The sequence below is a fragment of the Neofelis nebulosa genome, chromosome 11 (genome assembly GCF_028018385.1).
Source record: "Neofelis nebulosa isolate mNeoNeb1 chromosome 11, mNeoNeb1.pri, whole genome shotgun sequence".
Classification (NCBI taxonomy): Eukaryota; Metazoa; Chordata; class Mammalia; order Carnivora; family Felidae; genus Neofelis; species Neofelis nebulosa.
In genome coordinates this window covers 88,202,732-88,224,795 of record NC_080792.1, presented here as the reverse complement: position 1 = coordinate 88,224,795, position 22,064 = coordinate 88,202,732, and the positions used below count along the sequence as shown (strand labels likewise).

General features: G+C 45.9%; 1 protein-coding gene across 3 annotated transcripts in view; it reads right to left on the bottom strand.

Annotated features, from left to right (window-relative positions):
* Positions 1-299: 299 nt before the first annotated feature.
* The window catches only part of CFAP251 (cilia and flagella associated protein 251), a 69,180-nt gene continuing 47,415 nt past the window's right edge, over positions 300-22,064 (bottom strand). For 2 of the 3 annotated variants that reach the window (XM_058691326.1, XM_058691324.1), the window contains 3 exons: positions 3,570-3,798; positions 1,821-1,922; positions 300-571 (listed from right to left, as the gene is read on the bottom strand). In XM_058691326.1, coding sequence (XP_058547309.1) covers positions 435-571; positions 1,821-1,922; positions 3,570-3,798 — 468 coding nt within the window. In that variant the 3' untranslated portion in view covers positions 300-434. The remainder of the gene's footprint in view (positions 572-1,820; positions 1,923-3,569; positions 3,799-22,064) is intronic. The other variant, XM_058691325.1, reaches the window with a different exon arrangement.

Genomic DNA, 22,064 nt, shown 5'->3' with positions numbered 1-22,064 from the left:
CGCCGGTCAAACAGCAGGCAGGGGTGATCCCCATTAGACCATATGATGCCAAGGGTCCGGGGAGGGGGAGGGAATAAGGCCGCACGTGTCCCTAGGAAGGCCTACGGCAGCTGGAACCCTTCTCTGCCCCCCAGGGACCAGCCACCTGCCTGTCCTGTTCAACCCTGCTCAGGCAGCACTGCCTTGGACAGAGCAGAGAGCCACCATTCTCCGGCCACCATTCACATCCAGCTGCCAGTGTGTTTTTGCCTCCACCCACTCTTCTGTTTGAGAAACAGTGGAATGTCCAACTTTGTGAATTCCATTGCTTAACCGAAATTTCCTTTTAATGTCTAAATGTTCCAAAGATTAGTGTGGGGGCAGGGAAATACAGGGAAGCAGTGCCTCTCGGGGGGGGGGGGGGGGGAACCCGCACACACAAAGTCCTTTGTGCCTCAAACATTCCTTACAACTTCACTGACCAGAGGATCTTGTGTGAAATCTTGTGAAATGGTTAGGCCAAGAATGTCAGTCGTGAATATTTCTGCAGTGATTTCGTCTGGAAGTTGTTCTTCAAAGCAGATTTCTGAACCTAGCCAAACAAGAAAACAAAACAAATGCCTTCATTATGATGAGGTTTCTAACTCAGAAGCACGTTCCAAAAATACAAGGAACCGATACTGAACAAAAGTGAGAGGCGCTTTGTGTCCCGGTTTGTCTGGGAGTCCTTCAAAAGCCCCGGGTCGGTTTGGAGCACTCTCACCAAATCTCTGCAAACTTCATGGGAAAGCCTTAAACCACACGGTATGGTTGATTTACTGTTTGGAGACATCTAGGAACACGGCGTAAGTTACAGTCTGATGTCCTGAGGACACAGGGAATGGGGGAGGGGAGCTTGGAGGCTCGAAACGACCCCCTGGATACTGGAGTCTAGAACTATCTGAGATCAAGAACTCTGTTTATTTTTTTAATTTTTTTTTTCAACGTTTTTTATTTATTTTTGGGACAGAGAGAGAGACAGAGCATGAACGGGGGAGGGGCAGAGAGAGAGGGAGACACAGAATCGGAAACAGGCTCCAGGCTCCGAGCCATCAGCCCAGAGCCTGACGCGGGGCTCGAACTCACGAACCGCGAGGAACTCTGTTTAATGTGACACCGGGATGGGCAATAACAGGAGAGGGAGAAGGAAGCCTGGGGGGGGGGAGGGGGGTCTTTGCTCGTGACCCCAGTCTCGGTACTGGTGACAGGCTTTGACCACCGAGGGGCATCGGGCAGCGTCCTGGGCCTGGCAGTGGAGACACCCCCGCAGGCCCGGGAGAGCTGTTTAGACTGGTTCCTCCAGAGCTTAAATTCCCAGCCTAACTTCGGGTCCATTTTCCTCCCTCCGGGGGACTAGAGAAGGAGGTGAGCAATCCTTAGGCAGGAAAGGAGGACGAGCTTTAAAAACTTCCAAGCACTAGCAGCTCGAAGCCGGGCTTGTGCCTGTTTGCAGCCCTGTCCTTCTCCAAGTCTCTGACAACACGTCTCCTGAAACACCTTCCAAGCTGTATCTTCTCCCAGCGGCCAGTAGGCACGCACCCAAGCCGAAAAGATGCAGACCGGTCGGTGGAATAAAGGGCGGAAATAAGGCCAGAAGACACAGGATGGACAGCGCACGGCAAACAAACGTGACCGCGCTCACTGGTCCTTCCTTGCTCACGCTGGGGCCCAGGCAGACTTGCTTCGTTGTGGGCACGGTATTAAGGAGGATGGTTTGCACCAGTCAGGAGAGAGAAATACGCTTAAGTCTACGACAATTAGTGAGCTCCGGCTGCAAGCCCGGGCAGGGTCAGGAACGGTACCTTTGATGGAGGAGGCTGCGGGCTCGGATTTCCACCCCTCGGGATTCAGTCCAAACAGCGTAGCAAAGCAGTCACACATCTCCTCCTCAGTCATGTGCTCACCTGAGTATCGTAAAACCAAAGAGCGTCCGCTCCCACCCTTGGGGCTCCGCATAATGTCAGAGCTTAGCATCGTCATTCTGAGGTCTTAAAAGAGAATTATTCCACGATTTCCTTTCCTTGAGACACAAAAACAATCTATAGAGTCCCGTGTTAGACATATCCTTCCTTACACGGTGTTAAGACTGGTGTTGCTCATACAGAGAATAAGACAACTTTCTTTTTTTTTTTTTTTTAAGTTTATTTATTTATTTTGAGAGAGACAAGACAGCATGAGTGGGGGAGGGACAGAGAGAGAGAGAGAGAGAGAGAGAGAGAGAGAGAGATTCCTAAGCAGGCTCCACATTGCCAGCACAGAGCCCAATGCAGGACTCGAACTCATGAAACCGCAAGATCATGACCTGAGCCGAAACCAAGAGTCAGACACTTACCCGAAACCGACTGAGCCACCCAGGCGCCCCAAAGACAACTTTATGATCAAGACTGTGCTCTGCTTCATTTCATGTTCCCTCACACTAGAACCACCAGCTTGATGAAGAGGAAACTGTCACCCGAAGAGAAAGCCTACTTGACTTCCTCACATGAAATATTGAGAAAAACAGTAGGTAAAGAGGAAAAATCTTACACTTGTGTGGTTTTTATCTCACAATCACATCCCAGTGTCATAATAGCCCTGTGACATTGGTGGCTAGCACTTTCATTCATAAACACCGACTCAAGTGGTTCAGCAAGTTGGAACACAAATCAGAGTCTTAGGGGACCCAGGATGGCGCCCTTCCCATCACCCCGCGTTTGCCAGCTCTGTGGGTCAGTAGATGGCATCCCTCATGGTTGAAGCCCCCGTCCGGTTAAAGATACCAGGAGGTCCAGGCACCTGGGTGGCTCAGTTAAGCATCGGACTTCAGCTCAGGTCATGATCTCATGGCCTGTGGGTTCGAGCCCCATGTGGGGCTCTGTGCTGACAGCTCAGAGCCTGGAGCCTGCTTCAGATTCTGTGTCTCCCTCACTCTCTACACCTCCCCCACTCACACACTGTCTCTCTCTCTCTTAAAAATAAATAAACATTGGGGCGCCTGGGTGGCTCAGTCGGTTAAGCGTCCGACTTCGGCTCAGGTCACGATCTCGCGGTATGTGAGTTCGAGCCCCGCATCGGGCTCTGTGCTGACTGCTCAGAGCCCGGAGCCCGTTTCAGATTCTGTGTCTCCCTCTCTCTCTGACCCTCCCCCGTTCATGCTCTGTCTCTCTCTATCTCAAAAATAAATAAATGTTAAAAAAAAAAAAATTAAAAAAAAAAATAAATAAATAAACATTAAAAAAAAAAAAAGAGGGGCACCTGGGTGGCGCAGTCAGTTAAGCATCTGACTTCAGCTCAGGTCATGATCTCACAGTTCATGGGTGCAAGCCCCGCATCGGGCTCTGTGTTGACAGCTCAGAGCCTGGAGCCTGCTTCAGATTCTGTGTCTCCCTCTCTCTCTGCCCCTCCCCAACTAGTGCTCTGTCTCTGTCTTTGTCTCTGTCTCTAAAAATAAACAAATAAATAAATAAACGTTAAAAAAAAAAAAATGCCAGGGGTCTGCCTCCCCAAACACAGTTCTCTCCAGTGGAAATGGCCCAAGAATGTGACAAGATATTCCCTATTTATGGATTTACCTTTCGTTAGAAGCAGTTTTAGGAAATCTTCTCTTCGTATAACCTTCTCTCCTTTTGAATTGGTAAAACCAAGGATGTCAAAGCTATGCTGAATGCCACGCATGGTGTTCCCAAAAGGTGGTCTGTGATTAAGGTAAACTTTGAAGAAATCTGGTAAGTTGATTTTGTCAATTAGCTTTCCAGTGTCCACATACTCACTAAATCTGATTTCGTTAAACATATCTTCAATCTAGGGAAGAGATTGGAAAAAAAAAAAAAAAAAAAAAGACCATGGTTAGCAGAAAAGACACTTTGACATACTTCTAAAAATTGAACAGTAACAGACAAATGTTTACAGTTAGCTGAAAACATATCTGTTAAGGGTTGATTATACCCCCAAGAAAGAGATGTTGAAGTCCTAACCCCCAGGACCTCAGACTGTGACCTCATTTAGAAAAAGGGCCGTGGCAGATGCAATTAGTTAAGATGAGATCATACTGGAGTGGGGCGGGTCTTTAGTCCATTGTGAATGGTGTCCTTGTAAGAAGAGGAGAGGGACACACAGGGAGGGGATGGCCATGTGATGATGGAAACAGAGAGTGGAAAGATGTGGTTCAAGCCCAGGGCTGCTGGTAACCACCAGAAGCCAGAAGAAGTGAGGGAGGAAGGGTTCTCCCCTAAAGGTTTCACAGAGAATGTGGCCCTGCTGACAGCTGGCTTTATTCTGTGGGAGAATAAATTTCCGTTGGTTTAAGCCACCCGGTTGGTGATGTTTTATTGCAGCAACACTAATACAGTGGTCAGTTTTTCAATACTATTAACACGGCTACATTATTATCACCTCTTTCTCGCTTTGTGAGACAGATGTTAGTTTCGTTCAGAAGGTAGAATCCTCACGGATTTGGAAATTAGCTCATAAGAATAAGCAGGGGCGCCTGGGTGGCTCAGTTAGTTAAGCGTACGACTCTTGATTTTGGCTCAGGTCATGATCTCAGTTTGCGGGATCGAGCCCTGCCTGGGGCTCCACGCTGACAGCGCACAGCCTGCTTGGGATTCTCGGTCTCCCTCTCTCTCTGCCCCTCCCCAGCTTGCTCTCTCTCTCTCTCTCTCTCTCTCAAAATAAATAAACCTTAAAAAAAGGAATAAGCAAATAATTCAACATGAAACTCAAATATAGGACCAATGGCCCTAATAAATTTCTTAAGACAATTAGCTGCACCATGATTTCAGTTTTTCACCATGTTTTTCCTTTTTCTCTTTTCCATTTTTATATATACAAAAGACTGTATGTAACTTATGGGGTATAATTAAAAAGTGAATACCTAAGAAGCAACCATTCATTGAAAAGATCAACAAAACTGATCAATCTTTAGCTAGAATAACCAAGAAAAAAAGAGAAAAGACTCAAATTACTAATATCAGAACTGAGAGAACATTAGTACCAACCTCTCAGAAATAAAAAGTATGAACAGCATGTTCATTTATAGTTCATTTCTATATATCTGTAACTGATGATGTTATAATGAGATAACTTAGATGAAATGAACACATTTGTAGAAAGACACAAATGACCAAAACTGACTCAAGAAGAAATAGAAACTCTGAACAGACCTATAACAAGTAAAGAGATTTAAAACTTCCACAAAGAAAAGCCAAGGACCAGAAGGCTTCCCTGGTGAATTCTACCAAATATTTTTTTAAAATACCAATTTTCCACAAACTCTCCTCCCAAAAAACAGGAGAAAAGGGAACACGTCCCAATTCATTCTATGAGGACTGCTTTCTGATTTGGAAATTCATTGTGTATTTTCCAAATTTTCTAGGATGACAAAGAGTGCTGTCATGTCTGTGGATTCAAACAGAAATGTGGTGACCATTAATGTGGTCTCCACATGGGTCTCCTTATGTAACTGCCAGAACAAAAGACAGGGAGAAATACAAAAACAAATAAAACCACTCCTCACTGCCATCCATCTCTCTCTGTGCAGTATTTTTGTACCATGCACATTGCAGGTGGCTGAAATTCAAAAACCCAAATTATACCTGGAAAAGGGCTAGAAATGAGTAATTTATTTTAATATCTACATTAAAATTTTTTTTTTATTTTTTTTTTCAACATTTTTAAATTTATTTTTGGGACAGAGAGAGACAGAGCATGAACGGGGGAGGGGCAGAGAGAGAGGGAGACACAGAATCGGAAACAGGCTCCAGGCTCCGAGCCATCAGCCCAGAGCCTGACGCGGGGCTCGAACTCACGGACCGTGAGATCGTGACCTGGCTGAAGTCGGACGCTTAACCGACTGCGCCACCCAGGCGCCCCTACATTAAAATTTTTTTTAACGTTTATTTATTTTTGAGACAGAGACAGAGCACAAGCAGAGGAGGGGCAGAGAGAAAGAGGGAGACACAGAATCCAAAGCAGGCTCCAGGCTCTGAGTTGTCAGCACAGAGCGTGACTTGGGGCTTGAGCCCATGGACTTCGAGATCATGACCTGAGCTGAAGTTGGATGCTTAACCAACTGAGCCACACAGGTGCCCCTTTAATATCTACATTTTATTAAAAAAATTTTTTTTAACGTTTATTTATTTTTGAGACAGAGCATGAACAGGGGAGGGGCAGAGAGAGAGGGAGACACAGAATCTGAAATGGGCACCAGGCTCCGAGCTGTCAGCACAGAGGCCGACGTGGGGCTCGAACTCACAGACTGTGAGATCATGACCTGAGCCAAAGTCGGACGCTTAACCGACTGAGCCACCCAGGTGCCCCTATCTACATTTTAAACTAGTATGTGTCCTAACAAGTTGTAGGGCTTGGAATTTTACAAAGAGAGAGAATAAGAGCCACAGAAAAGTAGGAAATAATTTTTTTTTTTTCCCAGAACATGAACTCTGCTTTCGTCTGTAGGAATGAATCAGGAATTGAATCTATACTTGTACACAATATTTATCAATAGGTAACCAATTTCTCCCTGTCCAATAAACTACATAGAAAAAAATCAGAAGAGCACCAGTTTGAAGAAACACCAAATATCAGACTGTCTGGGGCACCCTCATGTCTTGGTCTGGCCCCAACTATCAATAAGAAAATAAAAATCTTTTGCAGTCCAACCATCCAACCATAATTTCTGTGAAAGATCTGAGGCACTTTCCGTTTTTCCCCCATGGGTATAAAATATATATGTATATGTTTTGCAAAATTCTTATCATATATGTATATAATTATGTATCCTGCTTTCCCCCCCCTTTAACACTGTATCTGAGTAATCACCTAGTATTTTCAAAGAAGCCATATATTTTCAATGCAACATTCCAGGAATGATCCTTAGACATAATATCATTGGTTACAGATACACATGAATTACAATCGATACTATGTAAGTAGCTTTAAATTGTAACATCTTCCTATGGAATATTTATTGAGTTTATATTACGTACAGTTGCAAGTTAAATTATGTATAATTTTAGTTATAAATAAAACATTATCCACTATCATATTATTTATACTTTGTACTATGTAATTTTAGTAGTATTATTATAAACATGTGCTACTATTTACTATGAGTCTCTACTCTGAGCAGAGACTAGGGCTAGAAGTATGACCTTTGATGATAGACCTAGGTTCCTAAATTCTGGTGCTCCCATTTTCTATGTGACCTTCTCAACTTCCTTATCTTGGAAAAGGGGGTAAAGGAGTTTTGAAGTTTATTGCAACAATATATTTAAGGTGCTAAACATAATGCCTAATACACAGTAAGCTCTCAACAGGCAGTAACTATTCTTTTTTTTTTTTTTTTTTTTTTTTTAATTTTTTTAATGTTTATTTTTGAGACAGAGACAGAGCATGAATGGGGGAGGGGCAGAGAGAGAGGGAGACACAGAATCGGAAGCAGGCTCCAGGCTCTGAGCCATCAGCCCAGAGCCTGACGTGGGGCTCGAACTCCCGAACCGTGAGATCGTGACCTGAGCTGAAGTCGGACGCTCAACCGACTGAGCCACCCAGGCGCCCCAGGCAGTAACTATTCTTATGATTATTATATTTTCTATGCCTTTGCTAATTACAATACATATAATTATAATATAAATTATAATTTATAGCTATAAATTATAAATTATATGTATAATTTATAATTACATAAATAATATAAACGATATATACAAATTATAAACATAACATAATGATTTAACTCAATTCAGAACTATAAGGCTAACCCAAAGATACCAAAAAGGAACTCAAAAGCGGGAGTTACTCATACCCAGAGCGTTCCAAAGATCTCAGGGAACATTCTCAGCAAAAACCATCGAGTAGGTGATTCACCTCTTACTCTCTTTTCCCATATGACTGATCAAGAATCATAGCTCGATGGGGCGCCTGGGTGGCTCAGTCATTTGGGCACCTGACTGTGGCTCAGGTCATGGTCTTACAGTTCGTGGGTTCAAACCCCCCGTCGGGCTCTGTGCTGCCAGCTCAGAGCCTGGAGCCTGCTTCGGATTCTGTGTCTCCCTCTCTCTCTGCCCCTCCCGCACTCTCTCTCCCTCTCAAAAATAAACATTGAAAAGAAGAAGAAGAAAGAAAGAATCACAACTCGAAAAACAAAGTTGGCAGCTTCGGCATCATTGACATTTCTTTCCTGAGCCTCCTTTGCAAGTGTTGGTTGAAAAGGCATGTCTAAACAAAGTTCACGCTTGGGAGAGGAGCCTTGGAGATGGACTAGAACGCCGAGAGCCTTCCCTACGCTCCGGTGTGAAGCCGACCCTGCCGCCCTGCCTCTGCTTGGCTTCAGCCAGCCCTTTGTTGGCATTCTCACGCCGGCCCTCCCTCCACTAAGGCAGTGTTTCATTTGGGTCACTCGGGGAGCTTTAAACATTCTGAGCCCCAGGCCCTGTTCCCAGAGATCCTAACTGAATTCGTCTGGGGTAGAGTATGAGCAGTCATATTTTATAAAAGCTCCTCAGGGGATCTGAATGTATGGCCAGGGTTGAGAAGCATGGCTTTAAGGCAGGGGTTCTCAACTTTGTCGGGGGCCAAAATGACCAGGAGGGCTTATTAAAACAGATGGCTGGTCCCGCCCCCAGACTGATTCAGTGGGTCTGGGGTGGAGGGGGAGGGGGGCAGCTGAGAATGTGCATTTCTTATAGGTCTCCAGGTGATGCCAATGCCCCTGGGCTGGGGGCCACATCATGGAGAACCACTGCTCTTAGACCACATCGCTTCTGCAGAGGTGACACTCCTGCCAAAAAGCCTTGTGATTTTCACTGGAGAGGAGTGGTGGCGGGCAGCTGTGAACTTGTTCTTGCTTTGGGCCCACACCTGTCTCCTCCATTAAGCTGTAGCGATCACTTTCGTGTCTATTTCCTCAGCAGCTTCAGAGCCTGGCAGTTGTAGGGACCAGAGAAATAAGAAAGAAAACAAAACAAAACAAAACAAACAATGCAGGCACAAGTGAGGTCATGGGAAAATTTTTCTTAAAATATACCAAAGGCTGGGGCGCCTGGGTGGCTCAGTCGGTTCAGCGTCTTGACTTCAACTCAGGTCATGATCTCTTGCGGTTTGTAAGTTCGAGCCCCACGCTGGGCTCTGTGCTGACAGCTCAGAGCCTGGAGCCTGCTTCGGATTCTGTCTCCCTCTCTCTCTCTCTCTCTCTCTCTGCCCTTCCCCTGCTTGCATGCTTGCTCTCCCTCTCTCTGTCTCTCTCAAAAATAAACATTAAAAAAATTAAAATATACAAAAGGCTTATTTAGAATAACCACTTAGTTACTGCTCTTGTTAGTGCAATTTACTAGAAGTTACCGAGCATTTGGTTTAGTGCTAGGTGAACGAAAGGCAAGACAATTATTCCAGGATAGCCCTACACTCTAGGACTTTATGGTCAGCAAATATCTATTAAGCACCTGCTAGGTGCCAAGCACCGGTCTGAGCCCTGTGAAGAGACACGCAAGAGATCTTAGAATCTTGTTTCAGCATCGTGTTTTATAAATTATGCTTTCTAACCTCCCTGTTAGGCGGTGAGGAACATAATACATTAGAACCGAGGCCTTCCTCACTGTACAAGTGGGCTCCCGGTGTGGGTCAGCGTCTTTTGTGCTGGTTTTATAGGCTCGCAGGCTGGGAGGACTCTCCCTGCTCCACGCGCCTGCCTCCCGACGCAGGGTGCTCTCTAGAACCTCCTCTGCAAGTGAGGAGCCTGTCTCATCACAGCGCACGTCTTCTCCTCTCCCGGGACCCCTTCGAGTGCTTCCACACTGCCCTGGGCAGGGAAGGAGGGGCGCAGAGGAGTAGCGCTCAGGGCTGGGCAGCCTCACTGCACAGTCACATCTGGAGACACTCCTGCTATTTATGAATTGCTCCGTGACTCACAGCTGCCCCCCGCTTCCTCCAGGAACTATATTTGGACGACAGCTGCCTTTCTCCAGGAGTAGGACATGCCACACCCACTGGATGCAGTCCCAGGCCAGCCCTTGGTGCGCGGCCACCACTCTTTCTCCCTGCTGTCTGGGGTGAGGTGACCCAGAAATGAGAACACTACCTATGCCAGGGCCCTCTAGGGTGGTGACCTTCACTCAGCCCCTCATCGGAGCCCAGGTGTCAAACACTTCCAGGCACTGACTCCAGGAAACGGTTTTAAAGGCTTTCCAATCTAGATGACACTTTCTCCAGCTCATCCCAAACCTACAGTGAGGGCTTGTCAGTTAAGCGCTCACAGCTCTTCAAAGTCCTGCTTCCTTGTAGCTGTGCCCAGAAACAGGGGATAGGTCCTGGTTCCAGTCAAGAAATAGCATAGATGGAAACCAATCTGGCAGTCCTCAAACATAGGGTTATTGGCACAGCAATTCTGCTCCTAGGGACGTATGCGAGAGAAAATAAAACATAGCTCTACACAAAACCTTGTGCACAAATATTCATAGCAATATTATGCGTAACAGCCAAAACGTGGAAACAACCAAATGCCCATCATTTGATGAGTGCAAAAATAAAATGTGGCACATCCATAAGAACGAACAGAATATTAATCAGTTATAAAAAGGAGTGAAATGCGGACACCTGTTACCACATGGGTGAACCCTGAAAACATGATGTTCAGTGAAAGAAGCCAGTCACAGAAGACCACATAGTATGATTCCACGGATATGAAACATCCAGAACAGACAAACCCATAGGGACAGGAAGGAGATTGGTGGGTGCCAGGAGCTGAGGATGGGGGGGGGGGCGGAGTGACTATTCACGGGTCACTGCATTAAGTGTGCTGATGGGTATGAGGTTTCTTTTTAGGGTGATAAACATGCTGTGGGATTAGATGGTGGTGATGGTTGCACAACTCTGTGAACAAACTAAAAGCCCCTGAATTGTACATTTTATTTTATTTATTTTTTTTAATTTTTTTTTTTAACATTTATTTATTTTTGAGACAGAGAGAGACAGAGCATGAACGGGGGAGGGGCAGAGAGAGAGGGACACACAGAATCGGAAGCAGGCTCCAGGCTCTGAGCCATCAGCCCAGAGCCCAATGTGGGGCTCGAACTCACGGACCGTGAGATCATGACCTGAGCTGAGCTGAAGTCGGACGCCCAACCGACTGAGCCACCCAGGCGCCCTGAATTGTACATTTTAAATGCACGAATTGTATGGTATGTGATATATCTCAATAAAGTTGTTAAAAGGAAAGAAAAATACGGGCACCTAGGTGGCTCAGTGGGTTGGGTGTCTGACTCTTGATTTCACCTCGGACCATGATCTCACAGTCTGTGGGACTGAGCCCCATGTTGGGCTCTGAGCTGATGGCGTGGAGCCTGCTTGGGATTCCTCTTCTCCTCTCTCTGCCCCTCCCCTACTCTCTCTCTCTCTCTCTCTCTCTCTCTCTCAAAATAAATAAACATTTTTAAAAATCTTAAAAAAAAAAGAAAGAAAAATAATACGAGGTGAAGCCATGGCAAAGGCAAGTAACAAAGTATTTTTTTAAAATATATTTTCTACCATCACTATGTTCTAACCTGTTCTAATCATAAAACCAGTAAAGATAGAATATGCTTGTTATAAAAAATTTAAGCAATGGAGATAGGGAAATGAAGTGCCCTATAATTCCCCATCTCTCAGCAATAGCCAGTGTTTGATGTCCCAGCTTTTAGGGTTTCTTCCTTGTTTGCACTACAGCACATGTGTAGAAACAGAACATGGGGTCTGGGCCCTGCCAGCTGGGGCTCAGACGCAGCTCTACCCTCAGGGGCTGTGACTGGGAAAGCTTCCTCGCCTCCCTAAGCCTCACTTCCCCATCTGTGACACTGAGACAATGAAAGCATCTCCCTGCTGTGGGAGGGAGGACTGAAGGACGGTGGGGTTAGCCCTGAACCTGGCACAGGGTGAGAGCCCCAGAGAGAAGAGGCTGGTTGGTGCTGTTGCTGGTGTCATTACGGTATTATGGTCACCTCCATTCTTTCTTGGTGGCTGCGTGGCATTTCAGGATTTCCTTCTTTAAATGCATTAAAGTGTGAACAATAGAAATCATTTTGTCTTGCCCTCATCTCTCTGAAGGGGAGACACCCTGCTCACTGGTGTAGGGACTCAGCTGACCGGGAAGGCCTCCCCACAACAGTGGGCCATGGGAAACAGCTCCTGACATTCCAGCTTCAGAGCAAATCTAACACAGTGACGGCTTCTTTTCAAAGTGCAAATCACCAAATTCCCACTGGGGTCTTTATCAGAGCAGAAATTGTGCCCATGACCACTGGCTCAGATTTCTCCTCCTTGTATGGGGAAGGCTGTGCTGCTTGGCCACAGTCCCTCCATCCCAGCTGGGACCATGGTTTAGCCACAAGATTAGCACAAACGGCTTTGGGAGGATTTGTTTGTTTATCTTTCTGGGTTTTGTTCTAGATACAAAAGCAACACAAGCTACATGCTTGCAGCTAAGAAAAATTAGAATAAATTAGAATACTACAGAAGTGTATGAGTCCCCACCCCCACCCCATATATAACCACAACTGTCTTCTGAGGAGGGTACAAGCCACTAAATGGGAAGTTTCTTCATTTATAGACCCTTGAGATGGGGTTATACTGCAGGTTTGGAAACCAGCTAAGAGCCCAACTGCCACGGCTGGCAGAGGGAGAACGTGGAGTTCCTGGGGGCGCACCAGGAAAGAGGGGGAACAGAGCACAGAATTCAGCATGGGGTAAAGGCCAGCAAGGAAGCCCCTGTCCGGGTCCTCGTCAGGACTGGGAAGAAGGTCTCAAAGCAGTTTCAGGTAAATTGCTGTGAAATGTGCTTACGTGTGACTCTTTCTGACGATGCCCAAATTTTCAAGAAAGTTGTCTTGTGTGTGTGGGCTTTGTGTTTTTGTGGAAACCAAGGAAAGAGCTGGGAGTATCAGGTCTGGAATGATGTGGGCTAGACAGAGTCTGCACACACACACGTGGATGCCCCCCCACCCCCATGGTAGCCCCAAAACTCTGGAACCAGAGCCAGGTTCCAGCTGGTACCAGGGGCTTCTGTGGACATGGGGTTATATGCACAGAGTAGGAAGTAAAAGTTCTCCCAGATCCCAGCCCTCAGAAATCAATGTCATTGAGCGTTTGGAGCATGTTCTTTCAGAGTTTTGCTAGGAGTGTACAAATATATAAATTATCATTAATGAGATGAGATTATGCTTTACATACTGTTTTGCCCTTTTCCGTTTAAATTTTTTTAATGTTTATTTATTTTTGAGAGAGAGAGAGAGAGAGAAAGAGAGAGAGAGAGAGTGTGTGTACATGAGCGGGGGAGGGGCAGAGAGCGAGGGAGACACAGACTCAGAAGCAGGCTCCAGGCCCTGAGCGGTCAGCACAGATCCCAACGCGGGGCTCGAACCCACAGACCATGAGATCATGACCTGAGCCAAAGTCAGACGCTTAATGCTTAACAAGGCCACCCTAGCGCCGCTGCCCTTTTCCATTTAAATAACAAAACCTGAACATTCTTTGAGTCAAGAAATGTAGGTCAGTTTCACTTTTTAAGGACTGCTAAGCGTAGGTCTGCCTGGTTTATTTATCCCATCTCTTATCAAGGGACATTAGGGTTGTTTTAACATTTCATCATCAGGAAAATAAACGACAATTGTCCTTTCATATGCACATCACTCACATTTGTGTGAGTTTTTCTGGAGGACACGCTCCTAAAAGTAGATTGGGTGGGTCCAAAGACACGTAAAAAGTTAAACAATTGTTGGGGCGCCTGGATGGCTCAGTCAGTTAAGCGTCCGACTCTTGGTTTCGGCTCAGGTCATGGTCTCGCGGTTCGTGGGTTCGGGCTCCACATCGGGCTCTGTGCTGACAGTGTGGAGCCTGCTTGGGGTTCTCTCTCTTTCCTTCTCTCTCTGCCCCTCCCCTACTCATACTATCTCTGTCTCTCTCAAAATAAATAAATTAAAACTTTAAAAAAGGAAATACAAAATCAAAAGTTAGACGATTATTTATTTCTTCTCTAGACACTCCTAAACAACACTTAAGTGCTGTTGTTGAATATACCGAATACTTCAGGGCTACTATTAACTACTCTGAGATCAAATAATAATGGCCAGGATTCTATTTTCCTTGTTGTCTTTGCAGCCACATATGACCAAAGAGCGTCCGTCACTCATTCATTCATTCACTCACTCGTCTGACCAATATTCTCTGAGTGTCTGTTTATCATGTGAGCACTTGCCAGTCACAAACAGACGTCTCTGCCAGGGTTGGCCTTACATTTACTGAACTAAGTGGTTATACTACTGTTAATTCACTGCGAAAACCTACCAGGGTTAAACACCGCTCTGCAAGCTAAATAGAAACGTAGCCACCAGTAACCAGGGAACACATGTGACAGGTGGGCCCTGCCCCAACATGATACTCCAAAGTCCTGGAGGAAAAGAAAACTTCTACAGATAGAAGATGAAACTCTGTCTTATGTGAGCTCAGCTATAGGAAACAATGACATGTAAGTTTTGGTTCCTTCTGTAACACTATGAACAGTGTAAATCTTTCATTTAAAAAATGAAGATGTATGGGGCTCCTGGGCGGCTTAGTCGGTTGGGTGTCCGACTTTGGCTCAGATCACAATCTCACGGTTTGTGGGTTCGAGCCCCGGAGCTTGCTTCAGATTCTGTGTCTCCCTCTCTGTCTGCCCCTCCCCCACTTGTGCTCTGTCTGTCTCTCTCTGTCTCTCTCTCAAAAAAAAAAAAAAAAAAAAATCTGTAAGAGCAGCCCAGCCCGATGACTTTGGCTGTGTTATGCCCAGGTACAGCGATCTGTAAAGGATGGGAGTGGTTAGGGATTCTTTGGGGAGGGTTATATTCTTGTGTAATTTGGCTTCAATTTACCACACTGACTAGAGTGAAATCCCCAAGCCAGTTAAAATGACGTAAGAAAAATATAAATAATGTATAGCTTTGGTTGGGGCGGGAAGGCTGAATCTCTGTGACTGAGTCTTATATGTAACCAAGTTTAGCTGGGCAGACTTCTTCGTGCAACTTCTTGGGGGAGGGGGAACAGCTGCATCTCAATAGGAAATGTTTCATTAACCACGACAAAGCCTGGATTTAAAAGTTTCAAAGCCCTGAAAACATTTTTATTGAAACCGCTATAAATCCAATGTGAAAACAAGAGACCAAAAAGCTCTCCCTGTGCAGCTTCAGACATGAACTGACTCATCAGCTAGCAAAGTTTGCACACTCACATGGCCACATCTGGATCGGGGGTCTTCAGAGAACATCGCCAAAGAGTGAGTGTATTTTTCTTTTAGGTGGATTAAAAACCCTGGAGTCCAAGGGATTAATGAAGGCATTCGAGCGGGGCACTGAAAGTCTCCTTTTTAACAGCGGGAGAGATGTATACAACAGCCATTGAAAACCTTGCAATCACCATTTTTATTTCTATTTATGTTTGTAACTAATGCTCAATGTCACTTTATGACATTTGTTGAAGACTGACATTTTTTTTCTGGGTACCTTTTACTCATCAACGAGACATGGAGAGGCTGTTAGGCTCTATTACATTTTGCCAATGACCGGGTAACTGAGTATGCCTTAGTGACTGCCCGTCCTTGCTTCTGCAGGAAGCAGGGAAAGGCTGGTCACTCTGTGTCCACCCTCCGTCTGTAGCAGTTCATGTGGCCGGTGAGTGATGGTCACTAAGGCTAAATGCCCAGAATTCCCTCACTAACCAGGCACGACTGCAGAGGAGGAGGACACGCTTATATAAGCTCAGGGCTGAAAATCGAGAATCCTGAAAGGAGTGCCTGGCTGGTTCAGTCGGTAGAGCCTGCAACTCTTTTTTTTTTTTTTTTTAATTTTTTTTTTTCAACATTTTTTATTTTATTTTTGGGACAGAGAGAGACAGAGCATGAACGGGGGAGGGGCAGAGAGAGAGGGAGACACAGAATCGGAAACAGGCTCCAGGCTCCCAGCCATCAGCCCAGAGCCTGACGCGGGGCTCGAACTCACGGACCGCGAGATCGTGACCTGGCTGAAGTCGGACGCTTAACCGACTGCGCCACCCAGGCGCCCCGAGCCTGCAACTCTTGATCTCAGGGTCGTGAGTTCAAGCCCCACATTGGGTGAAGAGCAAGGAAGGAAGGAAGGAAGGAAGGAAGGAAGGAAGGAAGAAAGAAAGAAAAGAAAGAGAAAGAAGGAAACAAAATAAAGAGAAAGAAGGAAAGAAAAGAAAGAGAAAGAAGGAAAGAAAAGAAAAAGAAAGCCCTTAAAAAAAAAAAGCAAAGAAAGTCCTGAATGAGAAGCCTGCCATCAGTTTGATGACTTTCAGTCACTTGGCAAAGTGCCCTTACCAGATGAGTCAAGGAAACAACGAACTGGTTTTAGAAAGGAAATTGCGAGCAAAGAACCACACGGTCGGAGGAGTGTTCGTCTACAGGCCTTTCACAATCACACGTCCAGAGATGAGGACTTGAGGATGAAGACAGTAATACTGGATGGTAATTTCCGAAGACTTAACATGTGCCACGTCCTGCGCTACATAGATGCTCATTTAATCGTCCGTCATTCTGGGAGGTGGGCGCCACTACTGTCCCAGTTTTACACTCGAGACAGAGACTCGGGAGAGATCCAGGAACTCGACCAACTCTTCGCCCCACAGCCCCTGACATGGGAGCCTGGGCTCCCAGCAGCTATCGGGTGCTACGTCCCAAGTAGGACGGCTTGGATCTGCGACCTTCAGAGAGGCACCGGAATGCTTGCCCACAGGACATAAGTGACCGTGAGCTGGAAACACCCACTGGGGGTGGGGGAGTGGGAGAGGAAGGACCCTCTCCCCAGCTGGACGACTGAGTAAGGGACACCTCAGTTCCCAAGGCCTCTCTGTGAGGTAGGAGTGCCTGGAACCTGCTTCAGAATAGGCCACAGGTGGAGAGGAAGTTGGGGGGTCTGAATGTAATAGGAATTGATAATTGTTGAAGGTGACTGATGGGTACACAACAGTTTATTACACTATTTTGTCTGCTTTTGTCCATGTTTGGAATTTTCCAAAATAAAGAGTTAAAAATAAGTAAAGAGGGGGCAATCGCATCAACCTCTTAAAAAGAGCACACCGTTTCAGGGTGCCCGGCTCAGTTGAGCGGCTGACTTCCGCTCGGGTCATGATCTCACAGTTTGTGAGTTCGAGCCCCGTGTCACCCTCTGTGCTGACAGCTCGGAGCCTGGAGCCTGCTTCAGATTCTGTGACTCCCTCTCTCTGTCCTTCCCCTGCTCATGCTCTGTCTCTCTCTCAAGAATAAACATTAAAAAAAAAAAAAAAAACACCATTTGACAGGAAATACTGAAGTAAGAAGAGGGTCTGAGTAAGCACCTATTCTGTGTCACACTGGATGGGGGGGGGGGGGCGCTCCTTGGACTCCTGTCCTCAGGTCCTTGTGATGACATACGAGGTCAGAGCTGCTTCCAGCCTCATCTGACAGATGGGGACGCAGGAACTCAGACTATAGTGGAAATGACTTGCCAAGGGAGCCAGTAGGTCAGCCAGGTTCTGTGTCCCTGCCCTTCCTACAACATCTGCTTTTCCCTCCTCCTCAGTCTGGAAGTACTAGGCATTATGCCAGCCAATCCCTCGAGAAGATGGGTATTAGCTTAAGATAAATGTTTGGCTAAAAAAAGAAGATGAACCATAGATACAATAGAGAAGATGAAACGCAGAGGGAGTAGAGCCTGAGTGAGAAGTCAAAGGCAATACTTCCAGACTGAACTGAGACAGGTTTCCACAATCAGTCCATTGGGGGGGTGCTATCCTGCATGTATACACCTCACTTCAAGACTCCCAGTGTCCAATAATAAGTGTTTATTTTTTATTGTCCTTTAAAGTTTATTTATTTATTTTGAGAGAGAGAGAGCCAGCTCACGCACAAGTGGGGGAGGGACAGAGAGGAGGAGAGAGAGAATCCAAAGGAGGTTCCACGCTGTCAGCACGGAGCCCAATATGGGGCTTAAACTCGTGAACCGTGAGATCTCAACCTGAGCCAAGATCAAGACTCGGACGCTTAACTGACTGAGCCACCCACGTGCCCCTTCAGTAAACTTTTAGCGCCTCAGAATAATGGACCCATTTTTTTTTTTTTTTCTGTGCAGAATTCCATTTGGAGACCACTCCTCCTGCCCCAGAATCCTCATGGTCAAGGTGGCTGACCCTGCCTCTGATTCCAGGTGTAGGGAGTATACAGGCCTGGCCAACCCGAGCAGCACCTGCCCGAGGACAGTGGCCAGGAGGCTGGGGGTAGTCACCAGGGCTCTGGGGTTGTGCATGCTGAACATGGGCCAAGGGACCCCCTGAGAAGACAGGCAACACGGAGGCGAGTGAGGCCCCGGAAGAAGGACACCCTCTGGAGGCGGTGTGAGTGCCCATATGAGGTTACACTGGGTGTTACCACTGCCTCTAGAGTCAGAGTGTGGCGACCCAAAAACTAGTTCGCCTTAGGTTTCTATAACCCGTAACCAAAGGAGAGTCCTGACCAATAATCCTGTTTCGCTGTGCTGAATTGTCCTTCCTCCAGCGTAAGTGGCCTCGGTAAACACCTCAGGGGCCAGTGTGCTAAGGCAGGGGTTTGAAACCGGGGGGGGGGGGGGGGGGGGGGGGGATATGCAGATTGCCAGGCCGCATACCTGGAGATTCTGATTGGCTAGACCCAGGATGGGCCCAGGAATCTGTCTCCTTAGCAAGTGCTCCATGTAATTCTGATGCAGCCTGCCAGTTTGGGAACCAATAGTCCAAGGAGCGTGCTTTGGAGCTACAGCTCCCAGGAACACTTTCATGTGGGTCGCGTCAGCCTCAACTTTCTCCCTACCTGCTTCCATTTCCGGGCATGTACTTTTACCAAAACGTACATTGGTCAAAAGACCTTTTGATGGGGCGCCTGGGTGGCTCAGTCGGTTGAGCTTCCGACTTCGGCTCAGGTCACGATCTCACCGTCTGTGAGTTCGAGCCCCGCGTCCGGCTCTGTGCTGACAGCTCAGAGCCTGGAGCCTGCTTCGGATTCTGTGTCTCCCTCTCTCTCTAACCCTCCCCCGCTCATGCTGTGTCTCTCTCTGTCTCAAAAATAAAATAAAACATTAAAAAAAAAAAAGACCTTTTGAGGAGCTTGTTAGAATACCTGTTGAGCTGAAGGTGCTCTCCCTGGTCTCTGCATGGGTCTGTGGGCTCGCAGAGCTCATCTTTCCAGATGCCATCTGGAGAATGAAGGTCATCTTCCCGTCACACCCAGAGCACACAAAACAGGTGGTTCTAGGCGGGCCACCAAAGCTAGGAGAAATACCAGGGACCACAGCTTATACCCCTAAAACGCACCGAGCCACCAATGTGGGCACCACATCTCAGCTGGGTCTCAGGCCTTTCGTATGCCTGATGGCGGGCCATGAAATGCTACATTTTTGGAAAGCTGTTTGGCAGCACAGCCTTGAAGTTCCTATTCTCTGACCCAGTGATTCCATTTCTAGGACGCTGAGACTGGAAAATAATCAGAGGAGTATGCAAAAACTGCACACAGAGATGCTCATCACAACCATGTCTCTGACAACCAAACACTTCAAGACAATCTACATGGCTGTCAGCTGGGGACCGGCTCAAGCAAGTACCCAGCCTGTAAAAAGCATGTTGTCTACATCAAACGAAAAAGCTCCCGCCCGATGGGGTGTCTGGGTGGCTCAGTTGATTGAGTGAGCACCCAACTCTTGATTTGGGCTCAGGTCATGATCTCATAGTTCAGGGGATCGAGCCCGACATGGGGCTCCGTGCGGGCAGCATGGAGCCTGCTTGGGATTCCTTCTCCCCCCCGCCCCCCTCTCTCTGCCCCTCCCTTGCTTATGTGTGTGCACATGTTCTTTCTTGCTCTTGCTCTCTAAATAAATAAATAAACATTTTAAAAAAGCTTCTGGGGGCGCCTGGGTGGCTCAGGCGCCTGAGTGTCCAACTTCAGCTCAGGTCACGATCTCACAGTTTGTGGGGTTGGGCTCTGTGCTGACAGCTCAGAGCCTGGAGCCTGCTTCGGATTCTGGGTCTCCCTCTTTCTCTGCCCCTCCCCTGCTCGTGCTCTGTCTCTCTCACTCTCTCTCTCAAAAATAAATAAGCATTAAAAAAAATTAAACAAAACATTAAAAAAAACTTCTGCACAACAAAAAGAAATTAGTAAAATGAAAAGGTGGCCTATGGAATGAGAGAAAATATTTGCAAACCACGTATCTGATAAGGGGCTACTCTCTAAAATATATAAGGAAAACATATAACCCAATAGCAAAAAAATAAATAACCCAATTTAAAAATGGGCCAAAGACCCAAACAACCATTTTTCCAAAAAAGATATTCAAACGTGAAAAGGTGCACAATGTCCCTAATCATCAGGAAAACACAGATCAAAGCCATAATGAGCTGTCACTTCACACCTGTTAGAATGGCAAAAGGTAACTGGTGACGAGGATGTGGAGAAAAGGGATCCCTTGTGCACTGTTGGTGGGAATAAAGAAAGAAAATGTGATTTCTGTATACATCATGGAACACTATTCAACCATAAAAAAGAAGGAAATCCTGCCATTTATGACAACATGGATGAAACTTGAGAGCTTTATGCTAAGTGAAATAAGTCAAAGAAAGACAAATGCATGTATGTGGAATCTAAAAAAAACAAAACAAAAAAACCACAACACCAAACTCATAGAAATAGAAAATAGAGAGTGGTTGCCAGGGTACAAACTTCCAGTTATAAGATGAAAAAGTCCCAGGGAGGTAATGTACAGCATAACGACTATAGATTTTGAAAGTTCTCTAGGGGCGCCTGGGTGGCGCAGTCGGTTAAGCGTCCGACTTCAGCCAGGTCACGATCTCGCGGTCCGTGAGTTCGAGCCCCGCGTCAGGCTCTGGGCTGATGGCTGGGAGCCTGGAGCCTGTTTCCGATTCTGTGTCTCCCTCTCTCTCTGCCCCTCCCCCGTTCATGCTCTGTCTCTCTCTGTCCCAAAAATAAATAAAAAATGTTGAAAAAAAAAAAATTTTTAAAAAAAAGAAAGTTCTCACCACACCAAAAAATGGTAGCTACACGCGGTGGTGGATCTGTTAACTGACCTTACTGTGGTGATCGCTTTTGCAACAATACGTATATAAAATTACTAAACTGTATGCCTTAAACTATATAGGTTGTATGTCAATTTTGTCTCAACAAAGCTGGGGGGAAAAGTATATTGTCAAGGAATTTTTGCCACCATGCTTACAAAACAACAGTTACTGAGAATGTTGACACACTGGCACCTGGGTGGCTCACTCGGTTAAGCATCCGACTTCAGCTCAAGTCATCATCTCGCGGTTCGTGAGTTCGAGCCCCGCATTGGGCTCTGTGCTGACAGCTCAGAGCCCGAAGCCTGCTTCGGATTCTGTGTCTCCCCCTCTCTCTGCCCCGCCTCTGTCTGTCTCTCAATAATAAAGTAACGCTAAAAAAAATTTTAAAGAATGTTGATACAAATATATACATATATATACACATACACAGATATGCCTATATACTCACACAAATCTGTACATATGTACATGTATATGCACACATCCTCTGTAAACTGTTGATATATATTGTCACAGACACATATATGCCATATAATGCCAATTCCTTATTTAAAAATATAGATGTATCTATACCCATGCATAAAACAATAGAAGGAAGTCCACTAAAATGTTAACAGTGATTATCTCTGAGTAATTTCTATTTTCTTCTTTATAGTTCTATTTTCTAAATCAGGGTAAGTTACAAAATTAAGGCATATCCTTCAAAAATCATGTTCTCAGAGAATTACTAATACATGGAAAATGCTTATGAAATGACATCAAGAGGAAATATAGGGTAAAAATATATATTCAATACAATACCAATTAGGTGTTTAAATTATATATATATATATATATATGAAATATATATACAAAATTTTATATAGATATCCCGGAAAATACTGAAAACTGTTAAGTCTGTGTAGTGGGATTATTAGTATTTTCTTCATTTGTGTACCGTTTCCAAGCTTTCTTTCCTTTTTTTTTTTTTTAAG